This window comes from Bactrocera oleae, chromosome 2 (genome assembly GCF_042242935.1).
Source record: "Bactrocera oleae isolate idBacOlea1 chromosome 2, idBacOlea1, whole genome shotgun sequence".
NCBI lineage: Eukaryota > Metazoa > Arthropoda > Insecta > Diptera > Tephritidae > Bactrocera > Bactrocera oleae.
In genome coordinates this window covers 66,155,877-66,173,284 of record NC_091536.1, presented here as the reverse complement: position 1 = coordinate 66,173,284, position 17,408 = coordinate 66,155,877, and the positions used below count along the sequence as shown (strand labels likewise).

Here is a 17,408-nt window from a genome sequence, read left to right as displayed (position 1 = left end):
TATATAATATTTCATTAGAAATACTATTATTCCAACACTGTCAAAATATTTAAATAGTGCACTGGAACCCTAACTATTTAGAACGAAAAAATCATCACTGAGTTTTGCGTTACACCAGCACTGTCGGAACGAGCTACAAATATTTTGTACGTAGTGGACGTCAAATTTTTTGTGTATAATTTTTAATAAATTTCTAGTGTAAACGAATTATTGCAAAATTTTCAGTGCATTTTTTTGAAGGAACTATTGTTTGGCATTTTAGCTATAAGCAGATTTACAAAAGTTCTGGTGTAAGTTTTATAATATTTGTACAATGAAAATTGTCACAATTTTTTTACTACTACTGAGAAAATGACACGAAGAACAATCAATTGTGTACTCCATCTTGTTTATATTTTTTGTATTGTATGCATTTGTTTGTTTATTTTACCTTAGTAAATTATGCTATATTTGCAATAAGCATAATCTCAAACCGTGGAATATAAAATATGCAAAAGAAAATGCAAATGCTAACGGATGTCTAACTGGAATCGTGCTGTTGTATTCCAAGCTGATTTCTCTAGCAAATAGTGGTATTATAAAAAAAACTGAAATTAAATCATACGGAAAAGAGAAAATGCAGTTAGTTTTAATAACCATAACTTTGTTGTAACATTAACTGTAGGCAAATCAAATAACGGCTGTGTATAGTTTGTGGTACCAACAAAATTCAGGAAATGCAGTTGTATAAACAGTTTCTGATTGGAAAATATACATTCTATTTTTACCTTACAAGCATAATTATTTTAGTCCATTAAAATAGATATATGTACATTTCCTAAACTAAAATATTAATTAGAGCATATTTTGAATTAAAAAAGAAATTAAATAATTGCTAAGTTTCATTATATTAAAAATTTAAACGCTTCACTCTATATGCTATATACTTTTTAATTAACATACCTAAATACATATGTACATGCACATACATATATTCCTAAATTTGCTGATATTTATTTATAAATAAAAATGAACCGGAAACAAAAACAAGGAAGCATTATCACGGCAAACGCGTTCATTTAAAGTACACTCAAGTGAAACAATTGCGCATATAATTAAACGTCCAATTAACATATGTTAAAAGGTAACAAAAATTAATTACGTGTATATTTGCTTTCAGACATACATCCATATATATGTACATACTTATATATGGATGAGCTTGCATGAATTTTTTGAAAACTTAGCAATTAATACATTTGTCCCTAGCCATAGGGATCACTTTAAACTCAGGAATTTGTTTGACACTTCTAATAAATATTATTGACTTTAACTTAAAATAATACTTACTTTCCGTTTATAAAAATTAATATTGCAATTTAAAACGACGAAAAAATTGTATAAACTGGCGTATATACATACATATAGAGTAAAGTACATAAAGTAAACATATTTATAAGAAATATGTGTACACAATACATAAAGATAATATTAGTATGTTGGTAAATATTGTGTAATGAAAAAAAATTCAGCTCCACTTTTTTACAACTAATTTTATTACTTTATTCTCTGTTATTATCAGTTTTGCATATACTTGTATACGCTCTTGTTCTCTGTTGTTCAATTATTGGTGTTGGTATATAAACTTGGGAGACTGCTTACTTGTCATCGACCTCAACCCCGCGGCAAATCACCTGCCCACAAATACCCGCATTTGTATGGCCGACAACGACGTGCAACGACTACCTACGTGTTTAATATAAATACATATGTATGTCCATAGAGCAATCCATGAACTCTCTTGAACCAATTCGATTGTTGTGCTGCGTCAAATTGAGATGTTGGCAGTTTCAGTCAGTCAATCGCGTTCATTAGCTCACCACACACTTCAACATAAAAAGAATTTATGCATAATTGAATATATTCGATTTCGGTTTTATTTTGTTTATTCTCGTTTTGACATTGTTTTCTACGCAGCTGTTTTGTGAATTTTGAAATTTACGAATTTAATATAATTTGCGAGCATAAGCTAATTTAAATAATTTCTGATTAAAACAAAAACATATAAATATTTATACATATGATAAGTTGCGTCGCAGTGATAAAATAATAAGTAAGTATTAAGACGTTACATTAATATCTTTAATGAGTGAAAGGTGGAGTTACATATGTATATAAAATTAGAATAACTCAAAAATTCAGTAAAATCAAAAATTAATGTCTAAGTAGATGCCTAATTGACTTATTTTTACTTGTAAAAATAAAAAATTTATAATAAGTTATTGGAACACTAGCACATACACAAAATAATTCACTTTAAAAACACATAGAACGCCAACGCCAATTACTAGTAAATAAGCTTTGTGACTTCTCTTTAGCTTTTCAGTCGTTTGAGATACGTGGTTGGAAGCACTCACGAAAATATTTGTTGGTTGTTTACCAAATGTGAAAATATCTCATAAACAAATCAGAAGTAGTAGTGCTTTAGTAAGAAGAGAAGAAGCAGTCACGGCGCGTACTTATTTGTATGGAGAGTTTAAGTATGTATGTATGTGCGTACTTTGATCCGTATGTGTGTGTGCTGAAAAGTGCAATATACGAAAACAAGATTATACTTACAATGCATTAATACATTGCTTTTGCGTCGTATTTTTGTGCTGTAGAACTTGCCGGTTTCGAGGTGCAAAACGTAAAAAAAAGCGAATTTCGTTTGCACGAAAGCTATAATACCCTTCACAAATAAAAGAGAAAGTTTCCATAATAAATATGCAAAAAGCAATAATCCATGCCAAATTTCATTAAAAAATTCTTTGAAATAAAAAAGTTCTATACAGGACTTCATTTTGATCGTTCAATTTGTATGGCAGCTAGATGCTATAGTGGTCCGATCAATATTTCAAAAACTGCGAGATGTATTCGCGTATATTCAGAAGAACATGGCTAAATCAACTGAACTCGTCACGTTTATCATTTATATATTACATATATTTTATAGGGTCTGCGATGTTCCTTCTCGGAGTTACAAACCACAATCTTAATATAACCCTGTTTAGGATATACATAAATATTTAAGAATATTCCTGTGAATCTTAATAAAAATTAAAAGTCAGATCTCCCTTACGCTCACCAACTATAATTATCTGTAATTTTCTCTAATATATATTTTTTGTGGAGAAATATTCACTTATATTTCGTAAAAAAAAATTATATTATAATGTAGTATATATGTACATATATATAATGTAAACACTGACTTCTATATTACTTTTATTATTAATTTATCTTTGCAGTTGTAAAAGCTTCAAACAAAAACTGACAAACAAAATGATTTTGAAAGTTCCTTCAAATGATTGGTCCGACCAATTTGAATATGTAGTGGAGGAGGATGATTCGTTATCAGATTTAGAAGATGAACAAGATTTCTCTGAGTATCTATGGATGGAGAATGAAGAAGAGTTCGATAAGAATGTAAGTAGCTACACGCATAAAATATATTTATAAAAAAAAAACAATATTTTTCGCCGTGATTATCAAACGCGATCATTAAACTTAAAAAGATTTGTGCAGTCACTTTTGTGAGTTAACCAATTTCTTCTGTTGAAATTTGCTATTAATTTTTCCAATTTTTCAGGAATTAAAACGTCTCGAAGAAGAGGACATTATGAAAGAGTGCATTGAAGCAATGCTGGAAGACGAACTTGAAGCGGAACTGGCTGAATGGCAGAAAGCAAAGTATGAAATTCCTTGAAAACCCGAACATGTACTTGTACTCGCCTTTTTATTTACTTAATTATTTCTACTAAATTATTACATACTAAAAAAAAATATTTTTTATTGTGCTTCTAGAACCGAAGAGTTAAATGCTGCATTATCCTCGCTAGCTGTGAGCGAATGCAATGTTGAACATTCCATTCTGAATCCGCTGGCCGCTGAGTTTGTACCACAAAAGCATATAATTGGACTGGGTACTTCATAAACTTAATATTAACTAATAACGCCCTTAACAAGAATATAACGCAACACTCGACGATCAAATCAAATCACCAACGGAACGCATCAGCAAAAACTATATAAAATTGTACGTAATGACCCGAATAACACACAAACTCAAACCAAAACAAAAAGTAAACAAAAAAAATTCTAATACTCTTACTAAAGTATATTTTAAGAATACAAAAGCAAAACACAACAAAAAAAAACTAATAAACCTCCATGACAACGCTGCGCTGTAATGTGGGTAATATTTACTCGCTATTATTTGCAAGCATTGATCAATAAATAAGAGAGGTACATAAAACTACGAATAAAAAATACAAAAACACATATGAAGTATACCACAAAAAAAGCTTAAAACTTAAAACCTAACGAAAGCTTAAAATAATTTTAAATTACGTTAAATTACTCAAACTGACAGTTTGTTGCCCTGCATTAGTTCCAAAATTTTTAAAGCTAATCATTTAGAAAGTTGTTTGTTGCAAGTCCAACGTACAAATTGCTTTTAATTTATTGTGGGTATTCACACATTTATATAGATATATTTTTTCATAATTACCTCAACAAATTGCTTTCGAATCGTCCTTGTCTTTATTTTGGAGACGTGCTATTTGATTCAGGAAGACACTTGCCTCAAACTGCATTAATAGTGCAAACGAGAATGAGAGCATTTTGGTCATTTTTTGTTTGTTATAAAAACATTTAACTAGTTTTAAATAAGTAATAAAATGATAAATTGTTAGTCCAGGATTTTAGAAGATTTAAAAATTCCGAATGTGATCATAATTACTGTAACTTTCTCTATCAACTGTTCATAAATGTGTTTTTTTTTCTTACTGTTCTTACATTTTACTTATGCGTTTGAAATTCAATACACCATTAAATTATATCGTGATAAACCGATACATTATCCAAATACGCATATACATACACATACATATATGTAATATTGTCCTGTGTATAGTTGTATATTTTATTGTACTAAATTCTATATAAACTACACCGACATGCCCATCACTACCTTCGTTTAGCTTTAATGGGAATTTTGTACGATTATATGTAATTTAAAATTGAGCAAAAAAAATTAATAAAGTCAAATGTAATGTCTGAAATTACAAGTATACATACATAAGAGGCGTCTTGATATGCTTAATCAATAAAGCAAATCTTAATAAATGCAATAAACATGTACAGATATACAGTAATTAAAAAATAATTATTATTAAATTAACGTAGTATATATTTTATTTAATAAATGCCCAGGCAGAATACTAAATTGAATATGGTAGATGCTCTAATAATAGTTAACTTTGCCAACTCTTTATATACATATATATATACATATATAAATACATATATAATATATACGCCACTCCAACTTTATGTATGTATGTATTTCTACATCAGCCTCATAATGTTGACCTGCTTTGTGCAAGAATTATCTCAAAGACTAATGGAAAAAATACTGTTATAGTAGTTTATGATTAAACCTTAAATACTATATGATAAAAATAAAAAAGTTTGTTATTAGCAAAGTGTTTGATAAATGCGCATGTGTCTAAATACGTACGTATAATTTATCGTAGCACATTAAAAATGCAAGACATGAACAAAAAAATATATATATACTATTACTTACCTTTATGTGTGATATAAAAATAGAAAAACTTGAAAAAAAATTAATATTGTAAGTTTAAAAGCAAAGCAAAAAAAGATAAAAACTAAAAAATCTGAATAAAAAGTATTATAGCAATTTAAAAGTTTTGTGTTATTTACAAAATTGCAGATTAAAATATTATTAAAACCCTTTGAATTTGGATATTATGGTTTCCGTTCTGGTTACATAGCCAGCCTCAACCCCTACATACAAAAGATTTTGCACATGAAACTAATTGTCTTGACAGACGGCAGCTTTAAACCCGATCATCTGCATTAATCCGAATTAATTCTGAAGTTACTACAGCTAACTCAAATATGTATGTACTTATATAAAGATGGATACTTATTGTTGTTGCAACACTGTAAGAGCAAATAATAATTCGTTCTGGATACTGTAGCAGGTTAAACTCCTACTTATCCAGAATAGACCCCGACATACCAAACACATGTCCTGCCTGCAATGAGTCTCCGCATGACACTAACCACCTCTTTGCATGCCCAACAAACCCCACTCATCTAACACCCTTCTCCCTATGGTCCGACCCCGTCGAAACAGCTAGTTTCCTGGGCCTCCCGTTAGATGACCTCGACAACAACAACAACAGCAAGTAATCTATTTTTTACACTAAAGAGAATCGAAGTGACCACATTATGGGAATTTGAATTTTCTGTTAAAATCAATTAAGTTATTTTACAGTTGTATTATTGCCGCAATAATTTCTTCAGTTAAGCACGTTTTTAATTAAATAATATATATAAAAGTTTGTTTGAGATATTTTTTAAGAAAATGTGGCGGAATAAAATTTGCTTTTGGCAACTATGGTTAAAGTATTACTGTTGGCAACGCAAAAACTGACATTTAATAGTGCAAACATGGCGTCGTGCAATTATTAACATTGAATTAGGTTGCTGCAATTCTAACTAGTTTTCTTGCATTTAAAGTGCTTTAAATTTGTTCAGATTGTGATCAGAGTGCTTCTCAACTATCGTAAATTGTAATGATGCAAAAATATTGAGAAATTTCAGTGAAACTTATTTGAAAAAACGCCAGCATATGTCTGCAAATTTCATTGCACATCGCCGATTGCTGTCAAATGATGAAAAAAGGAGAGCAAGACTGCATAAAAAATAGCAGCGCGCGAGCAGAACTTTGACAGACAAAGCGGCGACAACAAACGCAAAGCCTTCGACGCCAACGTCGACGTCGTCAGCGCGAGCAGGTGTCGTTGGCAGTGCTTAATGATGTTTGCTACAGAAGCACTAATATTTTCATATTGTAAACAAATGCATAAACGACATTGCACAATACAATTTCATAGTTCTCCTTAATAAGTGTGGAAACTAATTGGCCCCATTTTTTTTATAACTAAGCAAATGTTGAGAATAGGTAAATGCATTTTAATTTGAATGTGACGAAAACGCTTGCGATATTTTAATTACAATTAATTGCTAAGAAATTAATTTAAATGAGTTATTTGTTTTACTGAGAAGAAAAAATAGCATGTCGTCACAATATTTTGTTGAAGTGTAGTGGTTAAACATATTTTCATAAAACTTATATGCCAATGGCAACGAGCTCATCTACGGCAGCTGCATCGGGAACAGCTGCCACAGCTTCATCTTCGTCTATAAGCACATTAAGTGGTGGTGCTAACAGTGGTAATGCCCCTTTGATTAATACAAACCCAGCGCAATTTCGAGAAATACACAAAAATACTTGGCTTAAAAGATTAACAGCTGAAGGCAAAAAAATTACAGTAGGACCTAAAGTGAGTATATATAAATTTATTTTATTGTTATTTTGAAATAATAAAGTTAGTAAAATTTTGTGTTAAAAACTATTTATTATTTTTAGAAATCTGATCGTAGCTGGGTCGTTTTTTGTGTGCACGATGACACAGACGCCCTTTTGGAGGGATACGCAGAGCCTCGGCAGGCTGCTGCTCACAGTCCGGAGTGGATCGTTTCAATGCAGGATACTTTGCACATTTCGCATGCACTTATTCCAAATTCACATGAATTCGAATTTGTCGTCACGCTTGCTAATGAAGTGATACGCTTCCATGCAATGTCATGGTATGATGCACATCTATTACTTAACAAACGCGCGTAATGTAATGAATTACACTTTTCAATCTGATGAGCACACAGCTGTTTTCTGTATACATTACATGACGCGTTGTCTGCATTCATAGTTTTGCTTGTCTGAAAATATTTTTTTTAATAAAACAATTCCTATGTTTACTTTTTACAGGGAAATTATGCAGGAATGGGTTGAGACGTTACGGTCCAAATTGCGTGAAATGAAAATTCTATCGCCACGCGAGAATCTTTATACAAAGTTACCTGAAATACGTGCACCTCTCTTACCCACTCGAGATCCAACATCACCACTGCCGGCACCACCACCCGTACCAGCTGCAATAGTACCAGGCGTTGAACGCATTGTACCGCCAAGTTTAGTCCAAGATAATCCTACAAATGAAATGCGTTTAGAACGAACTAATTCTACAATAACAGCTACAACTTCAACTATAGCACAATCTGTGTCAACAACTACAACCGTTTCGGGCAGTGGTGGCAGAGTACATCCGCCCACAACTACGACAAACGTAAACAATAGTGGTAGCAATTCCTTAGTTTCCAATGTATCAAATACTACACCCCAAGCAATGGCATTACCAGCTCTTACCGCCATGTCAAATACACTTACACAGAATCTCCTGAATTTGCTTTCCGATCCTATTAGTGCATATAGCGAGCAAATCAACGATGCCTTGCATATGGAGGAGAATAGCTTCGTGCATGATGCGAATGACACGGATTTTGAAGATGAGTTTCTGTCACCAATTCTAAGAAAATCGCAGCAAAGGCATGAAAATGGAATGTCAACAATTAGTACCGATAACAGTGTACGTGTAGATATTGGACAACGTGCGTCAGCAGGTAACAAATTTTATTATACTTTATAATATTTATAATTATTTCTATTTTATATTTTTGGCTTCCTTGACACAGATCAAATCAAAAACTGGGAAAGTTTGGTGCAAGCAGAGAACGTTATGTCAGCAAGGTATGTAAATAATAATGTAATAAATATATGAATAAGGAATAATAGAACAAGATTCGTTGAGAGAGAATGTGTGAGTTATAAAAAAATTGTATATTACCCAGGGGCAATACATATATTTAATTATATCAGGTTTGCAAATAATGCATGAGGGAATAATTGAATTAGCATTTAAATAATTTTTTTTAATGTGTTATCCCAAATACCAGATCGAAGAATTAAAAACATTGAAATCCGAAATATTTAAAAATTAAAAACAAAAAATATTTTTGAATATATATTTTTGCGCTAGCGTAATTTGTGTTCCCGGTTTGGCCGGGACAGTCCGGATTCCGAGTTAAGGGCTTACAAATTTAAAAAAAATAATGAATTGAATAAAATTGTATTGCTCTCTCAGCTATTATATGTCGCGATTTTCAGTGAATTATAATATGGAAAAAATCGATATCTATCCGTGAAAGCGATAACTCTAGTAAAAATTTAAATATCTTGATGAAACTTGGTACATATGTTACTTGGCACTCACGAAGGTTGGTATTGCAGATGGGGGGTAATCGGACCACCCCCACGCCCACAAACGCCAATAAACGAAAATCTATAAAGTGTCATAACTAAGCACTAAATTAAAATGCAAAGCTGTAATTCGTTACAGGGGCTAAAAACTATTTTAAAGTGGCGTGGTCCCACTCTAATTGATTAAATGTACATATCTTTCAAACCACTAAAGCTTACTCAACCAAACGCCCTCTCCCCATATAACGGTTATGTTGAAAATTACTAAAAATGCGATAACTCACTAAATAAAGAAGCATTAAATTTCACAACGAGAATGACACGGAAGCGCTTCATGGAGCCGGTATAAAAATTGGACAATGGCCGTGGCACCGCCCACTTTTAGGTGAAATCCTATATGTCAGGAACCACTTGACCAATTTCAACCAAATTTGGTGTGTAAGGTTACCCAAAAATTGCTATTAGACACTGAAAAAATGTGTTTTACGCGCAAAAGTTTTCGAAATAGGACTTTAACTTCTCAAGGACGTATGCACCAAATATGTGGACACCAGTGCATATGGCTGATTTTTTACCGAACATCTGACCGATATGTTGTGTGAATGTTAGTATTGAAATTTGGGCAGAAAATTTTTGTGATAACAGCATGCCATTGTGCCGAAAATGGGCAAAATCGGGTCAATACTTCCTTTAGCCTCCTTATATGTTCCTAATATAGAAATCGTCTCTTGAATTGAAGTGCTGTTGATGCCGATTCAACCAACTAATTAACCTTGGAAAAAATTAACTACAAAACATTGCGCTTGAAATTTATCTCAAAATTTCTAACTCACCAAAATAAAACGAATGATGTTAAATTTTATTTCCCTTTCAATGTGTTTTTTTCACAAACAATAATTGAAATTTAATTTAAAGTGGAAAAAAATAGCAACCACAAATCCGCCGTAAACGATACACAATCATCCGATATATTTATTTGCAACTTATACATAACAGCGACGAAATGTACTTCTGTATACGACTGTGTTAAGTGTGACGAACAAAGGAGAAATAACATCGACCAATGAAAACGCGCCACCGCGCTTGTGGTTGTTGTAGTCGTGAAAAAATAACGTTGTGAACTTCTGCACGTCTTCTCCTTTCTAACGGTATAAATTTTATTCATGTCAACGGGGACACAGTCAAAAAGGGAAAAGGGACTTTTTTGTTAGCGTCAATATCATTATATAATATATATTTTTCAAATTGAACAGAAATAAAATGTCATAAATACATACATACATACAATATAGTAGCCTAAACTATCTCATTGACAATAGTTTGATACTTGTCTTCCAAAACACGCAAAAGCTCCCACATTTTTTCATTCATGCCAGTTCCATCTTTTTCTAGTTGTGCATTTATGAAAATTTGCCTTAATGCCGAAAAACACTTGAGTTTCACCAACTTCAATTGCAAGCGTTGTGCCCAATTTTGCATACGTAATCGTTGTTCATATTTCTCTTGTAACCGCTTTTTGCCCTTAACCAATTTCCGGCAAATGTGACTTGTCATTTTCGCCTTACGTTTAATTAGCTCGGTTTCAAACCGTTTTGCAATAATTTGCTCAAATTCAATATCACATGCTTTTATGGATGCGAAAAAATCTTCACTAGTTTCGAAGTCTCTGAAGAGAATTTCGAAAAGCTTCATCGGAAATGTTGGCTGCGGTTCCGCGTTCCATTGCTCTAATGCTTGCCTTACACCTTGGAGCAAATTTTTACGTATTCCCTCCATTACATTTTCATAATTAGAATTCTGCATTTCGCATTTCTCCACTATCTCCTTCAAACGTATATTTTCGATTTCCTTCTCGGTTAATTGCAAACGCAACGTTTCCAACTCGCGTCGTAATAACAGATTTTCTGTCAATTTCTCGTTTTCCTCACATTCTGTAGACAGTTCATCGAGTCTCGCGGCATCGCCACCAGCTCGTTCATCCTTTGTATTGTATTGTTTATTATAAATATTATTTTCATAAATACAATTGACACAAGCTTCGTCCAATGGCTGTTGGCTGTTACCGCAATCGCCGCCTCCTTCGTTGGAGTATTCATACAAACATGCTTCACACACGGCCTCGTTCCGCAGATTATAATGCAGCTGTTGATTATGTCCATGCTTTTTGTCCCAAAAGTGTTTGTAACATTGACCACATTTATCATGAGAGACGTATGTACGCATCGTGTGCGCCTGTTGTATGTAATTGGCGCTAAGGAAACTCTGTTTGTCCAGCTCGTGGAGCACGCGTTCCAAGTCACGGTTGCAGTTCTGTAGATTGGTAAAGGGTTCACCCAACGTGCCCTGTTCCTGCAATTGTTGCTGCATAAGCGAGCACAGACAATTCCTCGCCATTTTCTCTCCCTTGCTAGTCTTGCTGAAAATCTTGAGCCACTTGCGACAGAGCTCGATATCTTCTGTGCGACTTTGTTTGAAGACAAGCTCGCGTAGCATTTGCAATTGCTCCTTATACAATTGATCTAGTGTATCACCATTCAGTTCATATTCACTGCTCTCATTGCTGCAATGTGAAGCTTCATACATTCCTTGTTTTTAGATTATTTATATGCCTTTCATAAAATAAATCCGTTTTGTTTTCAATTTTCCTGTTGAAAATTTAAAAATATTTATTCAACAAGTCAGAGCTGCAAACTTTCAACAAAAAATCGAAAATTTCAATTTACATATAGTGTTGAAAAGTCTTTAAAGTATTTCAAAACAAGAAAAAACATTAACTTCGGCGGCACTGAAGCTATACCCTTCACAGGTGCTTTTTTTATAGTAGCATAAAAATATTTAACTTTATTTCAATCGATCAGAACAATTGTTCGGAGATTGTAGCGTTGCCTTGTAGGACTTGAGTTTGATCGTTTAGTTTGTATAGCAGTTATATCCTATAGTGGTCCGATTTCGACAAATGAAGCTGCTTGGAGAGAAAAGTACGTGTACAAAATTTCCGATCGATATCTTAAACAATGAGGGACTAGTATTAGGACGGACAGACGGTCGAGTCAGATCGCCACGTTGATCATCAGTTTATATATTTTATAGTGTCTCCGACGTTTCCTTCTGGGTGTTACAAACTTTATGGCAAAGTTAATATACCCTGTACTGGGTATAAAAATAGATTATGCGTAATCACTGAGATAAAGAGTGACAAGCAATATGATAAGTAACTAGATTGCTACCTATTCAACACCGTGGCCGCAGCAATATTCTCCCAAAACTTTTCAGGGACACTGTTGTTGTTGTTTTTGTAGCAGCTCATAATTTTTTCCCCAAAAGTTTTTAAGGAACGCGTGGTAATGGACAGTCTAGTTCGAATATTTGAGAGAATTATGTTTCCATGATTTCGATGTGGGCATTGTTTGGTTCACCTGCCTTACCAGTTTGGAGCCCTCGCCACCTTTCTCTATGCATACTACCGGTCAATACTGACAAAACTCCAAGCATTCATGAATTCAACTGAGAGTTGAAATGGTCACAAAGTTGTCTTTTTTATCCTTAAAACTTCTTGTTATTAGCGATCGAGCTTCGGTAAATAACTAACAAAACTCGGAATGTATTTCTGATAGCAAAAAACTATTTCTCTTTGCCATCAATATTCGATAAGGATTTTTCTCTGCGAAGAATTTAAATCTGATACAGATTGAAAGCTGACCATTAATTTATATGGAACACACTACAACTATTAATCAATCCTAATTTTGTTCGTTTCCAGACTTCAAACCTCCCGTTCGCTCTCCGCTGGTGCTGCCGATACATCCCGAAAGGAAGTCACCAAATCCTCAATCACTCATCACGCATCCGCCACGTCGAGTGATGACAATATCACGGCGCTCGAGATCAGTGCAGATCCACAATCTGAAACGTGGCCGAATACTTCCAATACCTCGACTAACAGTGAATCAATTGAACAGTTAGATGTCGATAAAATGAACATCACCATTATACAAGTATCAGCAAATGATAGCAATGAACTGAAACAGCAGAAAGAAACAAAAACCAGTACAAAAGTGTCCAGTAAACGGGTCACAGGGGAAATTTTCAAATTCCCCGAATCCGTACAGACCGAGTACAAAAGCAATGTGCAAATCATTCCGTCCACAAAATCAAATAGTAGTACAATTCAGGTACTTGGTACTAAAACCATTACTACAACAACAACAGCAACAACAACCCCAAAATCAACACCATATGCAACACCAGTGAAAAAGGCGAGCCACAACATTTCATCGGCAACAACAACTGCAAATTTACCAGCAGAGGAAATTAAAATAACAACGGTACACGTAACAGGCAATAACCCAATAGTGACTGCTAAAGGGCCAGAAGCACGCAACGCCATTGTTTCCAATGCCGTTTCCTTATATGGCACGTGTTACACCTCAGCAGCGTCCAGTTCGACGGCGCAGCCAGCAAACGCGTCCAGCATTAATGGTACGCCTAAAATGATGAAGAAAATCATACTTTCAGCTAATACTTCAGGCATAACAAATATAACGGTGGATAATGCTAGCACGTCAAACAGATCGGACAGACATGCCAGCGCGACAGAAGCAGCTATCAAACATAATGTTGGATCGGTTCACTACGAAAAGGTCTTTCTATCGTCCAGTATTCCACCAGAGTTAGGCGTCACGTCAAATACTATGCTCATTAGCACTGTAACCAACACGGCGCCACCACTATCACCCACATTAATCAGTAACTCGACGACACATGCTCGCGCTGAGGTAATACGATTTTTAATTTTTTTTTTGGTTTCGCACAATTCAAGTGAATTTATTGTTTCTAGAATTCCAAGGTCGCCTCTAGTTCGACTGGCAAATCCGAAAACGAATACATTTCCAAGCCATCTTCCCCAATACCACATAGTGATGCACATAAGCAAATCAAACCCACGCCAGCCTCACGTACCGTTAGTCCAACGGTCGCGACGCATGTTGAAATACCCTCGCTGCCGCCGAAAAGCCGCCACAAAGCAATGCAATCGCCATTAATGGCACGAGCGCATCCGCCTAACGTCAGTCCCATGTTAGAACGTCGACGCATTACAACAACCACAAGTTTACTAACGCGCGCTACCACATCATCGCCGCCGCCAACATCACATCAAGCACCGCCTGCTTCGATACCAACAAATACTCAATTTCCCTTACCTAGCCGCAGTCACTTGCTAACACGCGGACTTACTGAAGCTGTGATAACGACTCGACCGAGTCGCCGTGATTTTCATTTACTTAAAGCGTCTGCGGGAAAGGGAAAACCAACAGCTGTTGCAGCAAATAAAAGTGGCAGTGCGGCGACTTCAAACAACAACGGTGACAATGTGTCTGTGGCGCAACCATCAACCAGCACCGGTAGCAGTTCGAATGCACAGCAGCACAATCGCAGTCGCAATAGTGAATTAATGGAGCAACGTCGACGTAGCTCTTCTACATCTGACGCACGCACCGGTGCTACACGCGGTGCCAATAACAATGAGCTGCCCGGCGGTCGTAATACAGCACTGCGCTTTCAACATCCGCCCCAGCCTTTTCGCAACGCCGAGAATGGACTAGCAAATGGAAGTGGAAACGGTGGTGTAGCTGGCAACAACATTGGTTTATCATCGCCGCTGTCATCACCCAGTGGTGCTAATAGTTCGCCGGCGAATAAACGCATGACATTACGCGAACATCAGGTCATGCAATTGCGGCGTGAAATCATGCATCCCGGTGGGGTGCGTCTACAGCTGCGACGCAAAGACTGTCTGGGCTCAATTGCATGGGTTGATGCATTTGGGGCTGTGTGGTGAGTAGTTGATGCCTGCACATAGTTGTTGTAGTGATAATTTTCATTTGCAATTTTTCGTTTTAATATTAGGGTGGCTGGTTGGAAGCAAAAAGAACATCCGGTGTTATATAATGTACTACATATCGGCGACCAATTGCTCTCCATTGCCGGTACAGTGATAACTACAGCGAATGAGGCCAACAAAATAATACGCAACACGAATACGCTTTTTGTAAGTGCTTACAATTATGATACATTTTATTTTGTTTATTTTAAATACACGAAACTACAGTTTACTAGCTTGGACAATAATCCCTGTAAAATATCGTAAAGATAATTTGTCAAACAAAAAAGTTTTCCATACAAGGACGGATTGTTGTTGTTATTGTAGCGTCAGAAAACGTTGCTGAAATGATTTCGAGGAATGGTGCCGTATTGATAGTCCTTGGCCGGATAAAAATCCGGGTCCGTTCCGGTTACTTAGACCCAACTGTAGTGGCAACGGAACTTAGGTACATTCTGGCCGATTAATTTATATGGCAGCTTTATCCTATAGTGGTCCGATAGCGGCGGTTCCAGCAGCTTCTTGAGAAGAAAAGGACCTGTTGGCGTATATACAGGCAAACTTAAAATACCTCGTTCAGGGTATAAAAAATTAAATATATTGAGAAAGCCAGGTGCTTTCTACCAAAAATCGCATTGTTGTAGTTGTTGTAGCAGAAGAAAACATTCCGCAAATAATTCGTTAAAATGCTGCGAATAAATTCGGATCTGTTCCAGTTATTTAGTCTCGACTGTGGAGGGAACAGAATAATATAGAATAATAATAATTTCGTCTAGACGACGTCACGAAATGTTTAAACCTAAACTTATATTCCTTGAAATGTACACACTGGCTCAGTCTTCCTAACACATTTTGTTAATTTATAACTAAATTTTCTTTAACATATCAGGTCGAGGTGCTCGTACGTCGCATACCCTTCGGACGTGGCTACGCTATACGACGTGAGCGTGAGGGTCAGTGTTTGGGTCTAATACGCGATGGCAACACGGCCACCATTGTTGATGTAGTGCCAAATAGCTTAGCAGCACGGCATGGACTGCCACCTAAGGTAAGCATGATCTTTCGCTAAGCATTTCTGTGTACTTTGTCCTTCATGCCTCTTACCACTCACTCACTCACATTCTAGGCACAATCCTGTGATGGCACAACACTTACATTCTGGGTACTTACTGAGATCAATGGGCGACCTTTGAATCTATTTTTCAAAGAAAATGAAATACGCGATCGTTTGAATTCCGTGGGACGTGACATCTCCATATTGGTGCAACCTTCAGACTTAATAACAAAACTTAAAAAACAATTGAAATCGCTACGTGGCTACAAGGATTATCTTGTTCAATAGTGAAATCATTAAAACACGTTTCAAATCAACTCATTAGTAATTTAAAAGACATTTTTGCAAAACAAACTACGAAAAGAATCACTTCCAAGTTATAAAAGAAAACTAATCTCTCAAACCTTCTTAATGCATATAACTTAAAATTAGATTTAAAATTGAAAAAGAAAACTATTATAAAATTGTAAGATAACAAACAACTGCCCAAATTTGCTTCAAAAGTAAATAGGGTAAGAAATGAAAAGTCGGTTTGCAGGAACATACTCAAGCAATCATATAGTGAAATTGTATGCCGTTCATTACAATAAGAAAAATATGAAACATTTAAAGTGAAGTCGATTAAAAATTAAAAAAATATATATAAACATTCCATTTATAAGAGACATTTTTATGCAAATTAGCCGAGTCAATTTAGCCATTAAGTAGCGTATAAAAAGTGATAAAGGACAACGTTCATACATACATATATCTATAATAAATATCTCTGTATGCATGTTCTATATACAAGTACATACACACATGCATACAAACATATGTATTTTTGCAACTTTGTAATCTCTTATTATCCTAGTGCATACTATTATATAGGTTGAAATTTATTGTATTTAGTACATATAAGTAAATTTTTGAAAAACTTAAAACTACTTAATATTATAATAACATACATGTATATGCTATGTACCGAAAAGAAAATTAACAACAAAAACATTTAGACAAAAATCGCATACAAAGAAATTAGTTCTTTAAAATAATGAAAAATTTCTATACCCATTGGAACATCTAAAAATTTCATGCAATATTATAGTGCCTGTAATTTTAGTTAATCGCATATAGACAACGTGATAAAACTTTTTTTGTAAACTTGATAACAAACATAATCACTTAATATTTTTAATTAACATGTTTTGTTTTACAATTTTGTGTTCGGATTTCAATAAAAAAGTATAATCAACATGAGACAAATATTTTTTTATTAT

At 34.7% G+C, this 17,408-nt stretch overlaps 2 protein-coding genes across 7 annotated transcripts; both read left to right on the top strand.

Moving 5' to 3' along the window:
• The first annotated feature begins 127 nt into the window (after positions 1-127).
• Paip2 (polyA-binding protein interacting protein 2) lies at positions 128-5,732 on the top strand. 6 transcript variants are annotated; one of them, XM_014231226.3, is made up of 4 exons: positions 128-146; positions 3,270-3,447; positions 3,611-3,711; positions 3,826-5,732. In XM_014231226.3, exons 2-4 carry the CDS (start codon positions 3,304-3,306, stop codon positions 3,953-3,955), a joined length of 375 nt encoding a protein of 124 aa, XP_014086701.1. In that variant the 5' UTR covers positions 128-146; positions 3,270-3,303; the 3' UTR covers positions 3,956-5,732. The 6 variants fall into 6 exon arrangements, with proteins under 6 accessions (XP_014086701.1, XP_014086697.1, XP_014086698.1 ...); XM_014231222.3 differs by lacking the exon at positions 128-146 and adding an exon at positions 153-290; XM_014231223.3 differs by lacking the exon at positions 128-146 and adding an exon at positions 1,013-1,123.
• Positions 5,733-6,485: 753 nt separating this feature from the next.
• LOC106615143 (uncharacterized) lies at positions 6,486-17,394 on the top strand. The gene is made up of 9 exons (XM_070105518.1): positions 6,486-7,400; positions 7,487-7,707; positions 7,886-8,577; positions 8,650-8,704; positions 12,975-13,989; positions 14,052-15,049; positions 15,122-15,263; positions 15,985-16,143; positions 16,222-17,394. The coding sequence occupies exons 1-9, from the start codon at positions 7,191-7,193 to the stop codon at positions 16,435-16,437; spliced, it is 3,708 nt and encodes a 1,235-aa protein (XP_069961619.1). The 5' UTR covers positions 6,486-7,190; the 3' UTR covers positions 16,438-17,394.
• The last annotated feature ends 14 nt before the right edge of the window (positions 17,395-17,408 follow it).